Raw genomic sequence first — 25,307 nt, 5'->3', positions numbered from 1 at the left:
TCATGCTGTAAGTGACAGTTTCTTTGAGCCAAAATGATGGAGCATCTCTGACAAAAGCCATATTGTGCTCCCCACGCAAGAAGTGTGAAGAACAAAAAAGACATCTTATTTTTAATTTGGGCAGGTTAATATTGACACAGTTAGTTTCTCCAGAGAGTCTGATGTATGAACAATGAACATTTACACAAGACTCACTTGAGTAATCAACTGCCATATGCCATCAATCAGAAAGTATTCTAACTATTGAGAAGGACAAAAACAAAACAAATTTCATTTTAGTCCTATGCTTAAAATTGTGTTATTTTTTAATTATGCAGCTTTCTCTCACAAAAAAGAAATGTGACAATATATTTGGCTGTATATTTTCTTCCTGCACTTCTGTATCTCTCTATGTTGTACTTGAATGGCAAGTTAGCAGGATTTTTTCCCTGCCCTTTAAGTATTTTAAACATATTCAGATTTTTACAGGATAAAATAACAAAAAAATGCAAATTACCATATTGCTCCTGAGCAAAATTTAAGGGACTTATTCTTATGAAAATAATGGCACAAAATTGAGTTTCACACACAAAAGAATGGAAACAGCCAGTATTTTTAAAAGTAAGATTACTTCCATATTTTTGTCTAAATAGTTTAGGAGTGGCAAAGCAAATTGAAATTATTTATGATTCAAGGAATTAAAGTAGATTTCTCTCTTAAAATATCTAGAAATAAAATGTGACTAACTTATTACATATTATTATTATTGTATTTATGTATTATTTATGATGAAATATGTTTGACAGCACTTCTTATTTATTGTAAACCCAATAAACCCACAGCAGGTTTTAAAAATGGCTGCAGAGTTAAAATAAAAACTGAGGATTTCTATAAAGAGAAACATTTTTTTTTTAAAGAGAAGCTCTTCCATAGTTCAATGTGCCTGAATAAATGACCTGGGAGAATAGTTTGATAGGACAGTGCAGAAGAGAGATTGTCAGAATAATGCAGTTGAGTTCATGTTGTACCTCAGACTGTTAATGTTTGAAAGCTCTGGCTCTATTATCATCATATCATACTTCCCAATTAAGACTTTGTATGGCCTAAGATGCTTTTATTTTTGCTGAAAATTTCATCCCAATAAAAACTTCAGAGACCTATCATTACTTCAGGTATTCAAATGATTTAAAATATCACTTTGTATGTATGGACATGACAGTCTCAGTTGTTAATTCAATTACTTTCTTCAATAAATAGTTGATTTGTCATATTACAGGATTATCTGTTTCACAGAAATATCAATGAAGACCTGAAAGCATTTGTAGATAAATATGGTTTTGATGTCCTTGTCATTTCGGCTAGCTACTTATCAGAAGGACAAGAAAAAAAGCAAATAGCAGTTTATTCAGAAAACATGGAGCTAGGAAATCAGGTATGTATTCTGGAAAAGAAAATGAAATAATATAAAAACTGACATTGTCATAGGGGATGCAATCATATTTTGCCATTATTTTTTTTTAATAATACAGGATGTTAAATTCTTCAACAATATTGCAAGAATAGAACAGTAGCTTCTAGAATGATCTAAGAACAATAAAACATCATTAGTTGGTTAAATGATAGGAAAATTAGAAAAGAAAAAACAATTCTAAATTTTAAAAACTGAACTCTCTTTTAATAGTATTATGTCATTTTTATTTAACACATATCATGAATGTGCATGGATTTCTCAGTATAGTTTTTAAATCTGCATATTTAGATAGAGTAGTCATAAATACTGTATATTAGCACTAAGCTAGTTTCTGTATTTTTTGCTATCTAAAGTTCACACCACAATAATTACTTTTTTTAATGAAAGCATATTTGTATTGATTGCTTTGGTTGAAGAAAAGACATGCTTCTTCTCCATGTCCTAGAAGGTCCCCAACTCTAGGGTTGTATACAGTATATTATACTATTTACTGTTCCTTGTTTGATATTTTTGATATATTTAATTTTAAAATATGTTTTCTTATAGATATACCTAATCTTAAACTCTATCTTGTGATGAAGTTGTAGAAATATTTTTCTAAATTCAATGGGAAAGGTTATTTTTGTTTGTATGTATGAATATTAAATAAGTATTATATAAGAATATAACAGAATAATAGAGTTGGAAGGGACCTTGGAGGTCTTCTAGATTTCTGCTCAGGCAGAAATCCTATACCATTTCATACAAATGGTTGTCCAATTTCTTCTTAAAAACTTCCAGTGTTGAAGCATTCACAACTTCTGGAGGCAGGTTGTTCCACTTATTTACTGTTCTGTCAGGAAATTTCTCCTTAGTTCTAGGTTGCTTTTCTTCTTGATTAATTTCCATCTATTGCTTCTTGTCTTGCCTTCAGGTGCTTTGGAGGATAGCTTGACTTCGTCTTCTTTGTAGCAACCCCTGAGATATTGGAACACTGCTGTCATGTCATCTCAATCCTTCTTTTCAATAAACTAGACATACCCAATTCCAGCTGCATCCTTTATGTTTTAGTCTCCCCTAATCAACTTTGTTGTTCTTCTCTGCACTCTTTCTCGAGTCTCAACAACTTTTTTACATTGTGGGGACCAAAACTGGATACAGTATTGAAAGTCTAGTCTTACCAAGGAATTATAAAGTGGTATTAATACTTTATGTGATCTTGATTCTATCCCTCTATTTATGCACCCTAGAACTGTGTTGGCTTTTTTGGCAGCTGTAGCACACTGCTGGCTCATATTTAAATGATTGTCCACTGGGACTACAAGATTCCTCTCACAGTTACTACTATTGAGCCATGTATCGCCTATACTATCTGCGCATTTGGTTTTTCTTGCCTAAATGTAAACCTTACTTTTTTCACCATTGAATTTCATTTTGTTAGATAGTGCCCAAAGTTCAAGTTCATCAAGGTCCTTCTGTATCTTAAGCCTATCTTCTGGAGTGTTCCTGCCAGCTTGGTGTCATTTGCAAATCTAATGAGTTCCCGATCTATCCCCTCATCTAAATCATTGGTGAAGATGTTGACGAACACTGGGCCTAAAACAGAGCCTTGGGTATCCCAATGCATACCTCCCTCCATGTAGATGCAATTCCATTGAGGACTACACGTTGAGTGCGGTTCGTCAGCCAGTTATGAATCCATCTGGTGGTTATGCAGTCTAACCCATATTTTTTTTATCTTATCAAGTAGTAGGTTGTGATCTACTTTATCAAATGTTTTACTGAAGTCCAAGTAAATTATATCCACAGCATTCTTCTGGTCCACTAACTTCACTTTGTCAAAGAATACAATAAGATTGTCTGGCATTATCTGTTTTTGACAAAACCATATTGGCTTTTGGTTATGACTTTTTTTTTTTTGCCTCTAGGTGTTCACTGATTCGTTGCTTGATTATCTTTTCCAGAATTTTCCCAGGTATTGAGTTCAGACTGATAGGTCTGTAGTTTCCTGGATCTTTTTACCCCCTTGATGACCCAGGGCACGGCACAAAAGCAACACAACCAGAGAACAGGTCTAACACCCCTTTATGGCTCCAACTGTGCTCTCAAATGTCCCCACATTCACCACACGTCCTGGAGCAAAACTTTCAAATGCACCTTCAGAAGCCTCTGGCTGCAAGTAGTCCAGTAAGCAAGATTAGCCACATAGCAACCAAGGACAGCAGTCCAATAAGCCAGGTTAGCCAAACAGTAACCAGAGCAAGAAATTCAGCAAAGCAGGCAAACTGGGCAAGCCCCACAAGACAGAGTACAGCAATCTCCAGGCGTTGACAAGTGCACACGAGGCTCCACAGATCAACGCTGTGTTGTTCCTGACAAATGCTCCTCCCACCAGCACCTCCCTACATCTCAGTCCCCAGGTGTGCCTTGGGAAAGGAGGCAGGGCACTCTCCTCCCTCGTAGCCATCTCAATCTGCGTTAATCTTGCCTTCTCTTTTCCCTCCTTATTCTAGGATTGGGAGGTGGTAGACCTTGCTCTTCTCCTGAGCTCTCTCTCTCCTGCTCCTCCCTGTCTTCAGGCTTTATTAATTCAGAAAAGCCTTGCCTAGACTGACTCTTCTCTTCTCCAGTTTCTTCCAAGGAGGCCAATGGAGCTGCCCTTTCAATCTCTGTCGGCTCTTGTTCCAGCTCATCTTCCCCCTCAGATTCAGATTCCAATGGTAGCACGACACCTCCTTTTTTGAAAATGGTAACTACATTAGTTCTTTTCCAGTCCGCCCTGGATCTTTGCTTCAGGATCTTGCTCCAGGATCTTTGAATCACATTTGCCAGTTCTTTTAGAATCTTGGGGTATAATTCATCTGGTCCTGGTGATTTGAACTCGTCTAGGATGGACAGGTGCTCGCTTACCATTCCCCCCATTAACTTGTGTTCCTAATCTATTTCTTTACCATACTGTTTTTGATAGGTTGGACTGGTTTTTCTTTTTGTGTAAAGACAAATGCAAAAAATGAGTTTAGCAGTTCTACTTTCTCCCTGTTGCTTTCCACCTTTTGTCACTTTCTCCCATTAATGGACCAACCATTTCCTTGACTTTTTTCTGTTTTTTACATGTTGAAAGAACATGTTATTTTTGACTTTTGTCACAAGCCTTAGTTCATTTTGAGTCTTAGCTTTCCTCACTTCATCTTTGCAAGTTCGAGTTATTTGCTGATATTATGCCTTAGTTATGTGCCCCTCTTTCCACTTTTTATTCTTGTCCTTTTTGTCTTTCAATTTGTCAGAGAATTCTTTGTGTACCCATGCTGGTTTCTTTTGAGAGCTGGTTTTTTTCTTCTTCATTGATATTGTGCTAGACTGGGCTTTTATAATCTTATTTTTCAAAGTTTCCCATGCTTCTTGGATTGTTTTCCCCTTGAGGATTCTCATCCATGGAATCCTTCCCAAGCTCTAAGTTTATTGAAATTAAACCTCTTAATGTCCAAGACTCTAGTTTGACTTTATTCTTATGTTAATATATTGTGAATATGAATTAACTTGTCAATATGAATTAATGTGACACTGTATCATAGAAAGACCAAACAATTTGGATATACTCATATTTGCGAGAGTGAGGAGTACCTTTGAGATTATCTATTATTTTTTGCTCTATAGCAGGGGTGTCAAGCCCAATCAAATTGTGGGCCGTATCGTGATGCATCACGATGTTTTTTGCCTTTGTGCAGCCAGGGCTTACATGGGCAGTATCTAACCCATAGGCTGCCAGTTTGACAGGCCTGTTCTATAGGTAGTTCTCACTCATTGACCACTAAGCAACATAGTTGTAAAGTAAACTTCCTGCCAGCTTCCCCATTAACTTTGCTTGTTAGAGGTCATCTATGATGGTTGCAAATGGTGATCATGTGACCATCAGATGTTACAACGGCTGTAAGAATATGCTGGTTGCCAAGTACCCAAATCATAACCATGTGGCTATGGGGAAGCTGCAATAACTGTAACTTTGAGGACCAGTCATAAATCTCCTTTTTCAGCACTATTGTAACTTTGAATGACTGTTGAACGAGTAGTCGGTAAGTGAGGACTACAGTACTGATATACCTTTTTTTGCAATTCAGTCTTTGAAATTAAAAAATATATACAAAACATCTATTCCTGTTCTAAAGAATAAAAACATACTTCAAATATTATCATTAACATTTTTAAATGTTACAGACTGCTATGGTCAAATGTTTATTCCCAATTGGGAAAGAATATGATGAGCCTGTCTAAAATTGGCCATGCTCCTAACAATCCTGGGACTCATAGTTCCAGCATATCTTTATAGGGTATTATTATTATTAGATAAATATTTTAATAGCATAATTAAGTCATGTAAGAATGATGGAAATGTCACTAATGTTTCATTGTGTACTCTTTATCAGAGTACATATTTCATGGTCCATTAATTAGAGGGGTAAGTTAGTAATTAAATAAACCCAATAACAAATTTAAAGTTTTTCTTAAGCATTTCATTGGCTTTTGCTTTAGAATCACATTGAAATGACCTAGCATTCTTTGCCTCCAGTCCCACAGAAATTTATTAGGCAGTGATTAGCAATAACTGAATTAAGCCCCCAAACATATACATATATTAGTGCAATACTTCCTTTTCCAGAATTTGCCCCCATCCTAATACAGTAAGGTTCTGGTGAATTCTGGGAAAGGTGGACGCTATTGTTGTTACACCTGGTGCTTCTAAATAATGCTGAACTGAGAATTCTGAATAACAATATTTTATTTTATTCTTCTAAGGTGAGGGGAATATTAGGGACCAAGATCATTAATACTAGACTCTCTAAAATCCATATGCTAAAGTTTTATTTTACTTAAGTCCTGTTGCTTAAGCAGAAAATACTTGCTTACAGTATATTAGAACATGAAAAGTATTACAAAGTAAAAAGAAGTAGACAACAAAATCAGTATTAATTTTTACCAAATTTACTTTCATTATGTACAGTTGATCAAACAAAGCTCTGGTGTTCTGTGTTCTTTTTTTCCTTAATAGATTTGCTGCGAATTAGAAGAGTGTCAGAATCCATGCTTGGAACTGGATCCTATGGAATATGGATGTGACCAACTTCTTATTTACCAGCAAGAGAATTATGTAGCCAATGGGGATGAAATTTTTTTGCTAATGAAAGATGTGATCAGCAGAAGACATCCTGAAATGGCACCAAACAGTAGAACATCTTCCACTGAAGCTGTGGCTGGAAGTGCTCCACTATCTCAAGGATCTTCTGGTATTATGGAACTATATGGTTCAGACATTGAAGCACAAGCTAATGTTGTGAACTTTATAGAAAACCCTCAAGATCATAATGGATCAGTGCAAGCCCATGCTGATGTTAACATAGATCTTGTGAGTCCTGACAGTGGTCTTGCTACTATTAGAAGCAGCAGATCATCTAAAGAAAGCTCAGTTTTTCTTAGTGATGATAGTCCGGTAGCAGAAGGGGGTGCTTCTCATCACAGTTTTCTTTCTGGATTTGACTCTTATAGTCCCATTCCTGAAGGAGCAGTTGCTGAAGAAGAAAAGCCTCCATCTAGAAATAGCAGTGACAATTATGATCTTTTCAATTTTGATTTAGCACCTATGCCATCAGTTGAGACATTGTCTTCACATTTGGTGGACTGTTCTGTCGATGATTTCTCCCATGACAGTGGTTCATCAGAAGAGCAGTTGTCAACTAGTTCAAAAGCAGATGAAAAGACAAATCTATCAGAATGTGATATTGCAAGTTATTCAATAGATTTTAGAAGAAGAAATGAGTATGATTATATAGTAACATTGAATGAATCTGGCCACCAAGAAGAAAATCACAAAAGTTTCTCTGATAATAAATCAAATTTGGTTGACTTGGAAAATGAATTTTCCTCTTGTCCAGAAATCTTGAAAAGTGGTGAGAGGAGAACTCCACCAACGCCAATGAATAGCCTTGTAGAAACATCACCTTTAGATAGTGGGCCACCTTTATTTTATCCACAAGATATAATTGAAAGAATTAATGAAATTGATCATGTTAAAAATCCTCATTCTCGCATTAGATACGGAAGCTGGTGGGATGGTTTTGAATTAGATTCCAAAAATGTTGATGCATGGAATTCAACTGAGCCAGAATCTGTATTTCAGAGTCCTGATTCATGGAAAGATTATAAAGTAAATCTGTTACTGAGACAGCAAGCTGATAGAAGAGCATCAGATTCAGCATGTATACAAAAGCAACCAAAGCATATGGAATTTTCAAGAACAGATACTTGGAAAAAACCATTTAGTCCTGCCCAAAATACTTTGGAGTATCAAAAGAAAGATGATGAACAGCAAAAAGAAGAATTTGCTAATGTGTGGAACTCCAGTCAACCAGCTTGTGGAGAGTGGAACAATAGTGGACATATAAAGACAAACTTGCCTAATGTTTGGGCAGAGTTTGATCATGATATCTCAAGACCCACAGAACATCCATGGAATGTTCCTCAAGTGGAATTTGATCACTTTTCACAAAATTTTGATAAGTATTCTATGTCTAAATCTTTGCTGGAATTCTCTGTAGATGATTTAAGTGAAAATCCAAAAAATCAAATTGATTTCAATTCTCAAAACAACAGGCAAGATAGCTCATTAGAAAATCACATGGCATATAACAATGCAAAATCTAATTTTGGCATTGTGCAGAAAGATGTTAAATTGATTATGGAAAACCATAGTAATACTAAGTCTGACAATACTACTGTATGGGATCCCTGTGATTCAAACATCAGGAAAGATATGCTTGGAAACCTTGGCTCTTGGGAAGATCCCTTCCTGTCATACAAAGATCCAGAGTTTGTTACCTCAAATATAGATGAAGATCTGATTGTTTCTCCACCAGATACAAATTATTCAACATCTGATTCATATGTGTCACCCACAGGTGTTGGAGATGAAAAAGAAAGTGAAGACAAATATTCTGATAGAAAGTCAATCTTTGACCAAATAAGAAACTCAAATTCAGATGAAATTGGAACAGAAACATATGATTTAACAGATAATAAATCATTGCCAGAAACATTTCCTGTATGTTCATCTGATTACGGTGAAGCTTGGAAACTAACCCTTAATAATGAAAAACAAGTAGAAGTTGAACATTCTGAGCTTAATATAAAAGATGATGTTGTATATGATTCAGAACAAAAAGTTGCAGAGGTTTTTACAGGTGACTATGATGTTGATGATAGTAGTCCTTCTGAAAATAGTGGAATGATGATGATCCCTGCACAAAAAGATAATAATTCTCCTCTAAGTAGTATTATGTGCACAATGGAAGAAAATGGTGACAGGAATAATGAAATCGTTTGTGAAGACATAGGATCTCCTTGTTTTGAACCAAATGATACAGAAAATGACATTTTAGTTAATTATCAACTTCGACAAAAAAATCAATCAGATCAAGAAAGTAAACTTCTGAATAAGCAATTTGACCAAAAGTCTGAACATCTTCGGCACAATCAAGAAGTTGCATTGGAGGATAACAGCTTAACTTACTCCTCAGCACTAGAAATCATTGAAAATAAAACTATTGTAGGGTCACTGCCTCTTAATGATATTAGAAATGAAACAATGCAAAATGACATGCCATTGTCACTTTTACTACCTCTTTCATATGTTAATAGTTCAGAAGAAAGCAGAACAATTTCTGATTATCCCAGTTCACCAGAAAAAACAATAACTAGTGGAAGTCTGGAAGAAGTAGCAGCAAAGCCACTAGAAGTAAATATACCATTTTCCAATTGGACTCATCTTATCACAGAGGAAAAAAATGAGGTATCCCAAAACAGTAATGCAAAACATGTTGTTATGTCTCCCAAAGAAGATAATGATAATTTGGATCATTTTAACATGATTGAATATCAAAAGTACCATTCAGGGGGAGTGTCTACACTAGTTTCTAAACCTTTTGATAAAGGTCTATCTGAACACAATATTCCTGACATGGAAAGTCCCTCTTCAATTTCTCCCAGAGAAGAATGTAATCAAAGCAAGCCTTTTCCAATGATGGTTGAAAATCAAAACATGATGAATAGATCAGAAATGAATGCTTCAGAGTCAGAACAATCAAATCTTCTTTTGAATGGTGAAAAACAACCATCAATAGGAGCAGAGTCAACCCCTAACTTAAACACTGACACATTTGAATTAGAAAGTTGTGAAGAAATTTCAGAAATGCTCGATATTGATGACACAAGTTCAAATGACGAAAATCAAGGATTTCCACAGAATCTATATACAGAACATACTGAACCACTGAATATAACAGATAAGCCACAACTAAACAATTTATTACCCTATAAAGCTGATTCTTCTGAATTAAGTGAAACTCCTGAAAGTGTGGAGAGTGAGAATGAGTTCACTCATGAAAAATGTATCAATATTATACTGCATCATGAATTGTCCCAAATCCTTGATGCTTGGAATACATCAGTGAGTGAAGAAAACCAGTTTGATGGATTAAGCCCCATGAAGAATGAAATATCAGAAGGATCGAGTAACTCCCCTGCAAATACTTCTCTCAAAATTACTGGTGAGGAAGATAATAGCAGCGGTGGTTCCATTACCAATGATATATACTCAGGTCCAACAAGCCCAGAGATAAGTGATTCTTCAACTAATATACATACCAGGGAGAATTTTCAAGGAAGTAATAATCAGAGTGAAAGTATATGGGATGTTACAAATGATATCAAAATAGATGAATCTGGAAAGGAATTCCTTGGAAACAAAAGCCAAGAAGATTCTGAAATAAACACTGATCACAAAGTTCCTAAAAATTTAGTTCTTTGGAATGCTCATGTGGATGATGATACATCTTCATTATCAAGTCCTGGAACAGATGAAATTTCAGAATGTTCAAATATACATCAGGGTGGAATAGAGTCAGATTTAGACTCTGACAAATTGGAGGATGCTATGAGAGAGAAGGAATCTTTGCATTCCAATGAAACAAATCCTATAATTGGTTCAAAAAATTCAAATAGTCAACCTGAGTTGAAGGAAAATGTTCACATGGATGCATTAAATAAAACCTCTGAAGATATTAATATTATAACAGAAGACTATGCCCATGAAACATCTGAATGTTTTATAGAAAGGGAAATAGATCAGGATGATGTACATAATCACATTGAAGAAACATCTGCTGTAAATAATGAAGAAATGTACAAACCAAATAATTTAGATGTCTGGGATATTCTGTTGCAAGATAATGCAAAAAGCACATTAGATGAAAATAAAAAATATGTAGAAGAATGTTTTGGATTTCCAGATGATGCATTCGAATGGTGGAATTTGGAAAAACAAAATGAGAATTCACTTGGATTGAATTTTAGAAATGATTTACAAAGAAGCTATGCAGGAGTTATCCCTGATAGTACATGGGCAGTAAATCCAAAAATAAATGAAAAAGTTGAAGAACCAAACCTTACAGCTACTTCCACATATGAAATAGAATCTACACAGTGTAACAATATACATGAAAATAAACATGAGGAACCTGTACTGACTCATCAGTATGAAGGATCAGGTCAAACCTATGCAAACATTGGAGAAAAAGATGGACTACCATGGCCACATATTGATGAAACCGAGAGAAGACAAGAACCATCTCTTAATACCGTTAAACAAACTGTTACAGAAGACTGGCAGACAAGCCCGTTAAATGCAGTTGCTCGGAAAGATCTAAAACTTGATCCAAGCATGATAACTAGAAATAGATTTGTCCCCAGAGTAATAAATCAGTACAGTGAAATGCAGCCAGAGACTATTAACAAGTCTCCATCTGATCCTTCACTATCTTTAACAAAACCCTTGAGCTCAACACCTACTGAAGAAAGAATTAGCCAAGGAAATCCATTTGTTCCTGACATATTACAGAACAGCACCCCAGGAAACTGCCAGACATTTAGTATTGGTCCAGATTTGTGGACTGATGTAGACCAGCCCTTCATTTTAAAAACAGGCAGAGAAAACCCAGATATATTAAATCACTTTGATCAAGACAGCAGTTCACAGGCCTCAAGCAGCCCTGATGTTTGCCAGTATGAAACCAAGGAAACATATGCACAAACCTCTGCCTCAGCTGAGCAGGAGGAGTCTGGTGTGATGTCCCCCATCTTGTTAAAAGATACTGATTTTCATTTTAATCAGGAACTGGCAATTGACAGAGTGGAATTATGTCCTGAAGAAAATGACTCATGTCTTTCAAATAAGTTTGAGAAAATCTGCCAAGGTACATCTCCAAATGGCCAACTATCTGAAGTTGAAAAAGAAAATATTAATCAGGAATCTGTTTTGGCCACAGATAATTTTATGTGTGATGATTTTCCTGGAAATGATAAACTTACAGCCATTGGCCATGTAACAGAATTAGGTGAACAGCTGAAAACAGTGCATACTGCAGTTGATGACACTGGAGAAGAGTATAGTATGATTAAGGTACCAATGACGAATAACGAATGTATGGTGCTGAATGAAACTAATCCTTTAACAGTCATTGATGAATCAGAGAAAATAGAAATTCATCCAACACTTACAAAGAAACAATCACCACAAGCCTCATTAGAAGAAAAAGAAGAGGTCCTATATAATACAGACATACAATATTCTGCAGATAGTCTACAACATCTTCAAAATACGCAGGAAAATTATAGCCCAGAGTTTATAGAATCACCCCATAAACAATTAACACTAGCAGGTGTTTCTCCTTTTGGTTTGGACACTCTTCATGAAGACGGCATGAACATTTCAGAATCTAACACTACTGTCATAAAAGATGATGTTGCCGAATATTCTCAACAGGGTTGGGGATCCCTATTATTAGAGTCCGATGGGACTCCTGGATCTTCATGTACTTTGAAAGCATTTGAGTTTGAAACAGATTCAAGTAATATTGAATCTCCAGTTGCTGGTAGTGAAATTGACATTTTGGAATCTAAAGCTACCGGTTTAAAAAGTGAGGTTGCAGAAGACCAAGAAAATCAAGGCTGGGAGTCATTTTTATTAGAATCTGATGAGAAATCACAACCCTCATGTATTTTAAAAAAACCTATGCACGAAATATATTCAAATAGTATTGATTCACCAACTAGTGAAGATGAAAATAATCTTTTAGAAAAGAAATCTGATGATGTAAATAGCAAGGCTGGAGAAAGTTCTGAAAACTGGGATTCTTTAGTGTTGGACTCTGAAATAATGCCTGAGTTAACAGATCATTTGAACAAATGTGAATACAAAGCAAAATCAACTCATATTGATTCACCAGCAGATGGAGTCATAAGCGTAGGCAACGGTGACAATGGTGAGTAAAATTAGCACATTTTATTAATATATGATTTTTTTCTAGACAAATAAAAATATTTTTTCAATATATTATAATATTGAAATGGATTAGAAATAAATTATCAAAATTTTTCCAAATAAAATGTAAAAATGGAGATACTTTTTAAAAAAAGTATATTTATTTTTTAAAAAATCTTCTTCGAAATGAAGACATACAATAAATGTATTTTTAGAGAAACTCATTCATTCACACACATTATAAATACAGTATTCTTTTCCAGCTGTGAATTGTCTATCATGTGAAAAGCTATTCTAAGCAAAACATAAAGTGAAATAATAAGAGACTATACAAAACGAATTGATAATTATTTTCATGTTTAACATTAGCAGAAAGAATTCTAACTAAATTTTAACTAAAACTGTTTTGTTTAATTTCAGAAGCTGTCTGTGATGTGTTTAATTTTGACAGTAAAGTGACCAAGTTCCCAGAAAGGACAAGAAAGGACAATAAGGAAGATAGACAATTACAGGAAGCAGAAGAACAGTCTTCTTTAGAAATGGACTATGTTCTCATTAGTGGTGAAGAACATGTATCTTTGACAAAGGACTTATTGGTAACACAAGAAAGCAATTTCCTTTCAGCAGTTGCTGAACAAATGGATTCTCTTGAAACATTTTCAGCAGACTCCTCAGATACATTACAGTCAATTTCCATAATAAATGAAAGTGAAGCACAGTCTACTCTGGAGAATGAATGGGACTCTTTTTACTTAGAAGAGAAATGCTCTCCTATTGTGCCTCAAAAATGGGAAGGTGAAAAGAAATCACGTAGCATCCTTGTACAAGACCAGGAGTGGACTATAGTAGGCCAAAATGGAGAGCATGAGGTATCATCTGAAGATAATTGTAGTAAGCCTGTCACAATAGAGTCACTATGCAGACAATCTATTAAAGAATTAGACAATGTTTTAAGTCAGGAACTGATCTCTGAGACTCAAATTGAAATCCCATTAGATAAAAGCTCTTACCAAGCCTGGGAACAACAGGACAAGATTTCATGTGATACCAAAACAGATGCTCCTTTTTTGCAAGTAGTTGCTACTGATATTGAATTGGATGATCATCCACAACTTCCTGGAGACAGCATGGTTAAAGAACAAGAAATAGAAGACGAGATCCTTTCTTTGGACAATGAAAGACAGCTCCATCAAACAGTAGGGTAAGAACAGGCCTATAAATGTTAAGGCCTATAAATCTTATTGCTGAATTTATTATTGTTGAATGTATTGGTACATTTCAGAAGGTTGCTCACACTAAAGCAAGGGGCGGATAAACTTTATACTAGTATAAGAGCTTCCTCTTAAGCAGATATCTAACTTTATCAACCTCTCCTATATTCTGCAACAGTCCAGTATAGAGCAATCCAGCAACTGATGAAGTTATGCATTGATGATTAATACTGACTGTGTCTATTCAAAGGATATTTGACTTTTGAATTACATTTAGAGTTGTATATTCTCAATGTAGACGCTATAGGAGGAAATAATAGTCAAAGATATTGATAGCTAAAGTTCAGATGGACCCTGATATAACAATATTATTAAAAGACATAAGGTGTTATGAACTTCAGTTCATTCCATCAGATACATAAAGAGGCTATGTGTCAGCCCACATGCCTGAAACATCAGTATATTATCAACAAGAACATATTTGTCTTTGTCTTAAAGTAATGGATTCAGTGACATTTAAAATTCTGTTAATATCAATCCAAACCTACATTTTGATACAGTGATGTAGTGTTGTTACCAAGCAGCTAACCTGCCTATTGAGAAGTCTGATTTAAAGTGTGTCTTAGGCACTGTCTGCTAGAAAAGTGGGATGTAAATCAAATCAAATAATAAATACAGTTTAAATCTAATTTGTCAAAACAGCACTCATCTAACTTTTAAGATATCAAATGTCAAAGTTTGTAGTGAACAAAATTATTCCAACCATCATCCTATTGTCCCATTGTCCACTTACCCACTCCTGTCCCTGGGCTTTTTTAAAAAAAGACATTGCTTATTTCTCATGTTGATTTAATTTTTTTTCCTTCTCCCTTTCAAATTAACTTTCAGTTTTTACTCATTTCTACTGTCACTGTACGTGTACAGGTAGTCCTCTTTTAGCTACTGTTTCACTTAGTAACTGTTTTGTTGAATGACCTAGTTATTGTTTCCAATTGTGGTTCTTAAATGAAAACTACCTATAAATATTTTCTCAGTTCATGACCTCTGTTCTCAACCTGCAGAGATTTTTTTTAGTAGAACTTTGGCAAGCTAGGGATCTGGCTTACCTCTGAAATACTGCAGAGGAAGAAATGATGAAGTGACCTTACGAATCTGTTCTTTTCAGTTCTGTAAGTCCTGTGTATGGGCATAATAAAAACAACTGATTGTAATTTCACCAGAGCATGAAAAGTTGTTGTAACAAGTTATTTATGATTTAACTATTTTCTCCAGTCCGATGCTTATGTGCATTACTCGTTGATGCCTTGTCTCAGAATGCTATCCAATTCTTGCAAAATATATTGCAGATGTTTTAGATGTTTTGTCTTCTTGAAGGTGTCTTTGAGCTGCAAATCTCCTGATTATAATAGTGGGGCATATAAACATTTGGGGGGGGGTTTCCCTTCCCCTTATATTTTGCATAATCTGTACCACCTCATCCCAGTTTATTAGAATGTTTTTTTCCAATTAAAGACTGCTAACTTTATCAAATAATTTTATCCTTCCTCTTGTTTTTATATATATTCTAGAAAATAAAATTTACCCAAGAATTTATTTGGATTTATGTAACTAGTCCTTTCTTAAAAGTAGCCCCGCAACCAAAATATAATTGTGTGTACAATAACATTATTTTAATTTTGAAGGCTGAGAACTGAATGGGAACTAGCTTGCTCTATAGGTCAACTTTACTCAACTGTCAGGAATTTTAGCACCAGCACATCAGGAAGTCTATGAACTGGGGAAGGCTAATTTTCATAATATGACAGACATAATGCAGCATGGAAATGACTGCATGTCTCTTAATTCTATTTTCTACAGACTGGCACTTATTTAAAGATATTTTTCAAGAAAAAGAAATAGCCTTTTAATTAATTGGATAATGCAAAAAAAAAAAAAAGAGTGGCTTTTGCCTAAAGATCCAAGTAAAAATTCTCTATTCTGCCTGAAGATATTCATTGAATCTGCCCTCTTTTGCACTGTTTTTTTAAATGAAATTCTCCAACACTATATGGCTTTAAATTCAGTTTAAGTGATGTAGATTACATAAAGCTATCCCATACACAGCTTCAAACTTGCTTTTAAATTGGTTGTGAGATTTATTTTATTTAGTTTTCACAGTTACGTTCTTGCCACTATGAAAGAAAAACAATTATTCTTAATACATCTGTTTGGGTTTGATGCTACTTGAGTGCCTATTAGAACGGATGATTGGATATGCACAGTGTGGTATCCGAAGGCAGGTGATCATCTTCCTTATTTAGAACTGGCATCGGTCATGTGATCAGAAAAATGGTGAAGATCTCTGTTTCTAGTAAGCTGCCATGGGAAGGAGATCCTGAAATAAAAGTCTTCTAAAGCAGCTTTGCACTTTTCCTATTGCAAAACTGCTTTTTAAACCTCAGGAAGGTAAGCACGCTGTTTGTATGGAGCTGTTGGCAAAGATGGTGCTTTTTTAAAAAAACAGCTCTATTGTTGCAGTTAATTCAGAGGGAGGCGAGGGAGAAGGGAATATGCATCAGCAGGGATGCAAAGCGTTTGCTGTCTCATAAGGAAATTAAGCAGCTGTGACTTGAAATTCAGTCACATCTGGTTATGAAGGACACTGTATCTTCTTTTCAGAGATATGTCGAATTGCAAGATGACGTGATTTTTATAATTAACGAACAGAACTTTACTGTGTATTTTAATTGCATAATCCTCATTGGTATCATTTTGTTCTCTGCATAGACAAAAAGGCACTTAAAGCTTACTTAACTAAGGGCAAGCAACTAAATGCACTTGAGGTTGTATCAATCTCACAACAGTATAATAGGTGATTGTGCTGTTTTAGGTCCTTTTCTGTTAGTGAGAGAAGCATATAAGGTTTCTTTCTTGAAGTATCCTCTGGCTGTTCAGAAGGAATGTGGTTTCAAGCGGACAAAGTACGGAAAACCACAAAGCTTGAAAAATGAGCAAGCATTTCTTAAAATACATGTAGAATTGTGGCTCTTTGGTTCTGTCTGCCAGTAAAGAATGAAATATTTCTGTGCGAAACTTTTTTTCAGAAAATGCTTTCTGCAGTTAAAGAAATGACCACATTCCCAAGAGCTTTCAGAAAAGAAAATACTTAAGAGGAGGATTTAATAGAAATATAAGAATAGGAGGATCTGTGCTGTGCCTTCTTAAGCCACAAGAGGTTGATGTGATTGTTGGAGCTGTGAAGAGTTCCATCTTACAGACTCAAGAGAACAAATGAGCTGTGCAGAGTACGTGGCTGATGTGAAACTTACTACTGTAAGTCTCACATCAGCCATGTACTCTGCACAGCTCATTTGTTCTCTTGAGTCTGTAAGATGGAACTTGTAATGCTTTGCCTCATGAGGCTGGTTGAAAAAGAAGCTTATAAAACTGTAAAGGACAATCTTCCAATGAAACAGTGTGTGCTTTAATGCTGCTTTTGATAAAGCATTGCATACTGCACTAAAAAAAATACCTAGGAAGTTTGACTATATTTTCATGGAATTCTCTTCCTCATTTCATTTTATTCCTTTGTGTTGTTTCTGAAGAAAAGCTAAATGTCTTCTATGCTTGAGATAAATGGAACCTTTGTAGTTATTTCCCATTCCAGCTTACCAAGAATATACAGTATAGCTTCTTGCCCTATATTAAGTCAAGGGATTAGAAAATTTATGTAGTTTTATAGTGAATATGTTAGTTTGATGACGTTTCCCCATCAATGATTCTTTGTCTTTTGTAAATTCCATTAACATTCAACTAATGAAAACTGTATAATACATAGTTCCCTTCTACTGGTGCAGCCTATCTCTTTGAAATTCCTGTCTCATAGCCACCATATTTTTAGATTTTGTAAATCCCAATTTGACCCACTTAGAATCCATAAAAATTCTGCCGCTAAGATCTGACTGGTTAATTGTTCATGTCCTCAGTTCTGATATTTCTTACTTTATGATTCTTCCCTTCAGAAATAACGTACATTTTTGTTACCTGAGGATTTTTAATGCCAACATCCTTGATTTAATTATTACATCTACTATGACAGTTTACAGTACGCTTATTAGGCTGCATTAACCTGTAAAAACTATATTTGTCCAAATCAATATTTGTTTTCTTTGCTTCAGTTCTTTTTGTCCCAAGAGACATTTCTGTACTGAACTTCATAATGGAGGATTGGCAACATGGTGCCATGAGGTCTCAGCTCTTCCATGGTGCCTCAGTTACTGCCAATACTTTGAATATTATAATTTCATGGATGAGTCATTGGCATAACTTTTATAACATTTAACATTTAACATCAATTTCTAATAGTTGATTCTTGATGAAGGCGATAGTAAATTTAAGAATAAACATTCTTTTACAGAAGGAATCTTTCTATAAAACGAACCTTCAATCCAATACAATTGCTGACTCATAAAATGGAAAGAGGTTATTTTCTCTGTCCGATTCTCTCTAGCTTCAGAGTTTTAAAATGTTATATGGATTTATATGTGATCAAGTCATTTATTGGCTTGATGGTGACTATATAGATTTTCATCATGATGGTCTATTTCTAACTTAGTCTTTCAAGCCTTCCAATATTGTATTCATCACCACTTAACTGAATCCAGGATGGCAATGAAACCTTTTTTAAGGTATAGTTTATGTATTTTATTTTTTCTTTGGTTCTTAACTTTCTTGGTACTTAACAGATTTAGATTTGAATAAAACATTGGTCGATGATTCTAATAAACCATTTGAAAATGGTTTGGAAATTTTTTGGGCTCTGGCATATTTGAAGTGCTTCTCTGATGTTTATTAAAACAACCCATCTTTTTTCAAGTTTTTGTGCATGCATGAAAAATAGATGCCAGTGATTTCAGTAATCTACTCATTAAGGTTAATGTGATGCTTTAAAACATCATTTCCCCCCTCAGACCCTGTGAATAAAGCCTGAATAAAGCCAGGCTGCTTCCATGATTAGCCCAGAGATACTGAGGTCTAAAGCACTTTGAATAAGTTTATAAATACACACAACAATAATTACCTGTACTGATTAAACAATTTAATCAACTAAAACTACCTACAATTAATCTGTTAGCAAATTATGAATTGTTTGCCTTTTGTGTAAGCACCAATCTTTGTGATACTGGTAGCTTGAAATTCCCTTCTGCAAAGAAGCATTTGGTCTTTTATGAGATAGAACAGATTATGGATTTTTTTTCCAGAGGTGAGGAAAAATGGTCTGTATCTCAACTGAAAACTAAGGAAAATGTTTCTTCTTGTGAGTGATTGCTTTTTCCAAATTACAGTAATACTTAATGAGAAATTAAAGCCATTGTAGTCAATTAACCATGTGAGTTTTAAATCAATCCAGGAAGTTTTACCTAAAGTTAATACAGCTAATTGAGTAAGATTTCTTTCATGCCTAATTAATGTTGGCTTATTGATCTATCTATCTATCTGTCTAGCTATCTATTCATCCCAAAGTTACTTACCCCACTCCCAAAGCTGTTATGGCAGAATTGTATGCTTCCTGGTCCAATTCAGGGTGTTGGTTCTTACTTTTAAATCCCTTCACGACATCGGTCCTGTCTATCAGAACTGTCTCACTTCAAAGACAGTTGGCCCACCACACCCATGCCAGCAGAAAAGGCATGCTGTGGACCCCATTGGTCAAGTAATTCCACCTGAAAGGGTCCAGGAGGAGAGCCTTTTCTACATGGCTCCTCCCTTCTGGAACATTATACTTCCATCCTGAGGTGAGAGCCACACACCCTTTTTTGGCCTTCCCAAAGGACCTGGAGGCCTGGCTTTTCCAACTAACCTGGGGCCCCACTGGGGGTGCATCATTCCGCTGGTGGTTAACAGACTAACATAAGGTCCCACCTCCCCCTATCATTTGCTATTTTTCCCTATCTTTGCTAATTGTAAGCTATTTTTAATGTTACTATTTATTCTTTTGATGTTTTTATGTTTTTATCTGCTTTTTACTGATTGTAAGTCATCACCAGGCAAGATGGTATATAAGTTGAATAAATAATTAAACATAATAAACCTATCTGTCTGTCTTTTCCTTTCCTTTCCTTTCCTTTCCTTTCCTTTCCTTTCTTCCTTACCACTCCTCTCCTCCCTCCCTCCTTCCCTTCTAAAACTCAGAAATCTTCCAGGTTGGTGATAAAATAAACCCTGTCCAGACACAACATCAAGTCATCATTGTGGCCAAGATAAAAGAAGCCAGGAAAAGGATTTTTTAAGGAAGATTAACAGAAGCTTTGCCTTCTGTTATACTACAGCTCCCATAGTTTCCCAGGCAGTGTGTGACCATTTGGCAGTACTTGTTATTATTGTGGGAAACAAAGCCCAAAATATGACCAGAATGCCAAGTTTGGAAAAGTCTCCTTCAGCAAGTCAAAAATAGCAGTCATTATTAGTTATGATTTTTTCTCCCACTCAGATGTAGTGCAAACATTAGCAGACAATATTTACACACCATATTGTATGGCATATAAAAATATGTGCTTGCAGAGCTTCCCTACTACAGCAATTGATTGTGGATACTGAAACATGATTTAAAATGTCCATGCTAATAAATATGTCCAAGGTAAGGCAATTTTTATAATTTGGGGTGGGGGGGAGTAGGATAGATTCAAGGCAGGATTCCTTGGACTAATACCTGAAATTTTCTTGTCAAATTGTTCAGAAGTGGTTTGCCATTGATTTTCTTTCCCAAGGCTGAGAAAGAGTGGCTGTCCCAAAGATATCCCTTTGGTTTCATGCTTATGGTAAGGCTAGAAGTCGTGGTCTCCCTGTTTCTAGTCTGGCTCCTTAACCCCTACTCCAAATTGGCTCTTATTCTTTACATGGAATACTTTAATTATAATTTGTTAATTAATTTGGTGGGTAGGTGTATGGCACATACACATTGGTGTATGGCAAGTTCATAAAATGAAACAGTGAATTATATTTCCCTGCAGGCTATCAGATTAATTAGGTCTAGTCAATTATTCTAATGTAAGCTGTAAGTAAAAGACGGGGTTTTTTGTTGCTCCTTTGAGTCAGTATTGTCTGGACTAGTCTCTGAAGTTTTCTCACAACATTTTCAGAAAATGTTTGTCATTTCCTTCTTCCTAGGGCTAATAGAATGCGACTGGTCTAAAATCTAAACGGGCTATGTTTTTCATAGATGGCCAGTAACACTAAAGTATAGAATATAAATATAATATAAATCAATAAATATATAAAATATATAAATAATCTGTTTAAAAATAATTTGAAAGTAAAATCTAAACAAGATTTAATATAATATTGCTACAGTCACATTGCATGCTACGCATAAAACAAACTAGATAGCATAATGCCTTAGTTTACATAGCTTATTAAGACTATGTAAGACTTGGGTTTCTACATTATTCTGAAACAGTTATATAACCTCATTAATTTAGTCTAGCGTGTTGTGCAAATCTGCTTTAGAGGGAATAACAGATCTATGCATGTTCGTGCAGAAGTAAAATCTACTGTACTTTCATTTAAGTAAATATATCCCGGATTGCAGCTTGAGAGAGAAAAACTGCATAGCACATCTTTTTGCCAGCAATGAAGATGAAAGTTTTCAACCTTGGAATAAGCCTTACTGAAAGGATATTCTGGGATCCTACTCATTGTAAAAAAATTCACATAAGATTTGTTCTTACATGGGCTAGAGCCAGGGGTTGGATTCAGATTTTTTAACAACCGGTTCTGTGGGCGTGGCTTAGTTGATGGACGTAGCTTGGTGGTCATGTGACTGGGTGGACATGGCTTGGTGGTCATGTTACTGCCTGGGCGTGGCCAAGTCAACATCACTCACATCGAGACACGCATCTCCTCGCATGGCCTCTCGTGACTGTGGGGATTCTGCAACAGTCATAAGTGTGAAAAAGGGTCATAAGTCACTTTTTTCAGTGCCATTGTAACTTTGAATGGTCACTCCACACAAGCAAAGAACCAGCAAAGGAGGAAAAAAAAACCTCCAGAGAAGTTCCAGAGACAGGAAGTCTAGTCCTGCCAAGAATGTAATAAGGGTTAACGGAGAGGCAGTTTCTGTAAGCAACACCAGAATGTTTCCTTCCTGCCTTCCTTACAGGATTAGGCCAGTAATTTCTTCTAACAACCGGTTCTCCAAACTGCTTAACAACCGGTTCTAGCGAATAGGTGCGAACTGGTAGAATCCCACCCTGGCTACAGCAGTGATGGCTAACCTTTTTGTCATCCATGCCAAAAGCGTGTGCGTGTGTGCGTGCACATGCATGCTTGCACCCATAATGCAATGCACACATGACCCCCCACATGCCCCATGCCCCCCTGCGCATGCACACAGGACTCCTTGCACGATCCCCACCCCTCTGCGCATGCGCACACAACCCCCTGCATGATCCCCACCCCCTACACATGCATCTCCTGCATGCGCCCCGCCCCGTGCATGCCCAGCAGCAGATACCTGAAAATCAGCTGGCTGGTGGGAGGTGCGCACGCATATGCAGTGGAACTGAGATTGAGCGATGGCTCGCGTGCTGGCAGAGATGGCCCTGCGTGCCATTTCCGGCACGCCTGCCATAGGTTCCCCATCATGGGGCTAGAGTTATATTGTGCTGCTAAGTCCTAAATTGTGTGGGTTTGGCAAAGTGCCATGTAGGAACCCATCCATATTGGCCTAGCTAGGCCATGCCATGCCACAATAGACTATTTAGAAACAACGTTGTTAGGATGAAATTGTTTTTAGGTTCACACCTTTTACTAAGCCAAGACTTGTTGTCCAGTTTTAATTAGATTCACCAATAATACTGTCATAAAACATGTTTCCTGAATCACAATGGTTGGGCTTATACAGTAAGGATGTGGGGGAGCCAGTATCTCATTTTGTTCTACTCTAGTAATCATTCAGGTTCTATATAGTACATGAAGAGTATCTATAGGGGTACATTCAGCTTAGAAATTATTCAATATAAATTCTTAAAGGCAATAATCCACTTTTCACATTCCACTCTTAACCTTCTTATTAAATTGAATTAGCTGTATCTTCTTCAGGATATGTGGAGTCTATGTTGTCATAAGTCCTGGCTGAAACAACTTTGGAGAACATTCTTGATTCAGTTTACCTTATCAGGATTTAGTCATTCTTAAGAAAACAAGCCAATCTTAATTTGGCTGATACTAGCTTAATTTCCTGATACTAGCTGTTATTATCTGACAAAAATATAGCTAGTCTAAAGCAGAAGATTTAGGACCTAGATCATCAAAGAGAGAACCAGAATTTTCTATTTAAGTTATAGCTCAACTATCATTACTCTTTGTTCCATTTATAGATTCCGCTTAAGCCTCCTATGCATTTCACATTGGAGGCTTTCCTCTTTGACCCAAACTGGCCAATTACAGTTGGCAGGTACCCTACATTCCCTATGAAAGCCATATTTGAATATGTTCATATAAAATGGTTGCCTCTGTTTTTCACACTATGTTAGAGTGCTTGCTATATACTCATTGGAGGCCTGAACTCAGTTTCAGTTGTAAGAAATTTTAATTCTTCTTCTGAGCATGAGATACTCTGTTCCTCCTGCAAGATCAAGCCGTAGCTGTTTCCAAAAAAGATTGCCAAACTTATAATAGGGAGTTATAGCTTATGGAATCTACCTAATGATTTTTTTGCATTGTTTCAGGCTTTCTTATACAGGTTTAATTGCTTTTTATATTTGATATCTGATATACAGATGTACTGTTATACTTTTAAAATTTTAAAATCTTAAATAAATAATTTTTAAAAATACCCTGAATTGTATTTCATTACCTAGATCGTAGTGTTTAGGCCTATTGTAACTGCCCTGCAATAAGCTGGATAAACACTTGAAGTTGGAATAGATTTTATCCATCTTAATCTTTTTGCTGCTAACAAGTAGTCATCTGGATTTTTGTAGCAGTGATATAGTAAATATAATTATGTTTATCTTGAAGCTACATTATAAGGAAGTAGGAGGAATGTTAGCAGTGAAGCTACATTATAAGGAAGCAGGAGGAATGTTAACTCTGAGCTGAGAGAAGAAATTTTTTTGACAGTGAGACTCTGGAGTAAATGTGAAAGGAAAAACGTCCTATGCAAGCAGGCATCTAAAACTGGTGAGATGCATTGACCCTTGTTATCAGTGCATTCTTTTCAGGAAACATATATCCAGCTCTGGCCTTCACTTGTGGTCTCACAAGTTAAAGCAGGGGTATCAGGCTCAAGGGCTGCGTGGTTCTTAGATGTGGCCTGCAGGGCCACCCTGGAAACAGTGAAGGACCGGCCCACAATGCCTCTGCCAGTGAAAACAGAGCTTGGGAGAGCTGCATTGGCCCCCCAAGCTACATTTTTGGGTGCGATTGCCTCCTGCAACCTTCTGCAGGTGAAAACACATGGCCCTCCTGAGCTCCTTTTCACGGGCAGGGTGCTCAGGCCACCACAAGCACTCCTGACACGAGTGACCTTGAGCTGGCCACGCCCACCTGGCCATGCCCCCCCAGCCCACCAAGGTCAAACATAACCCAGATGTGGCCCTCAATGAAATTAAGTTTGACACCCCTGAGCACACTTAGAACACTTCTATAGTGAGGCCTGTATGTTAATGCTGGCCATCAATATTCAATTCTAACAAGAGGCTGGATAGACTCATAAGGTAGAGCATTTGTGCAGGTTAGGGATAATTTAGTGAACTTGTGGTGGCACCACCCTAACCTTAGGGCACTGTTAAAGCTTACAATTGTATTCTACCAACAGTCTGGATCTTTAGGATAGGAATGACTAAATTTTGGTGTGAAGCTCCGCGTGTCAGTGATTTGTTTAATTCCTAGAGGCTTTAGCTTCTGAGGTCAGCTAAGATCTCAAAAATTAATTTTTCAAAAAGTCAGATCTGGAGCATGTATGGCATCTACTCATAAAATGCTCGCATGTAGAAGAAGAGGGTCTCTCATAGGAGAGTGAAAAAATTCTGCACGATGTAGACATAAATCTTGCATGCTGTAGTGCTTGTCTTGGACAGATAACAGAATCTTATTGGATTCCAGCTTCATGGATTCAGCTTCTGAAATCTGTATTTGCTTTGACTTTCACCATCTTTGTTGGGTATTTTGCAAGGGGCCTTGTGCTTCCATCAAACTGCTGTCATAATTTGTCATTGTGGAGTTAACTGGTTTACCTGGGCTACCAAGGCATTGATAACTGGGTTGATAATCAGTGGAATTACCGGAATAAGTATAAAAATAATAAAAAGTCTTTGAGTTA

At 36.2% G+C, this 25,307-nt stretch overlaps 1 protein-coding gene across 4 annotated transcripts in view; it reads left to right on the top strand.

The window, feature by feature from the left end:
- Positions 1-25,307, top strand: part of PRUNE2 (prune homolog 2 with BCH domain) — a 124,537-nt gene that overhangs the window by 72,226 nt on the left and 27,004 nt on the right. For 3 of the 4 annotated variants that reach the window (XM_087926744.1, XM_087926743.1, XM_087926741.1), the window contains exons 7-9: positions 1,256-1,411; positions 6,474-12,795; positions 13,215-13,995. In XM_087926744.1, coding sequence (XP_087782870.1) covers positions 1,256-1,411; positions 6,474-12,795; positions 13,215-13,995 — 7,259 coding nt within the window. The remainder of the gene's footprint in view (positions 1-1,255; positions 1,412-6,473; positions 12,796-13,214; positions 13,996-25,307) is intronic. The other variant, XM_087926742.1, reaches the window with a different exon arrangement.

The sequence above is a fragment of the Pseudonaja textilis genome, chromosome 2, assembly GCF_049901715.1.
Source record: "Pseudonaja textilis isolate UNSWEBS1 chromosome 2, rPseTex1.2, whole genome shotgun sequence".
Lineage (NCBI taxonomy): Eukaryota > Metazoa > Chordata > Lepidosauria > Squamata > Elapidae > Pseudonaja > Pseudonaja textilis.
This window is presented reverse-complemented; position numbering and strand designations above follow the sequence as displayed.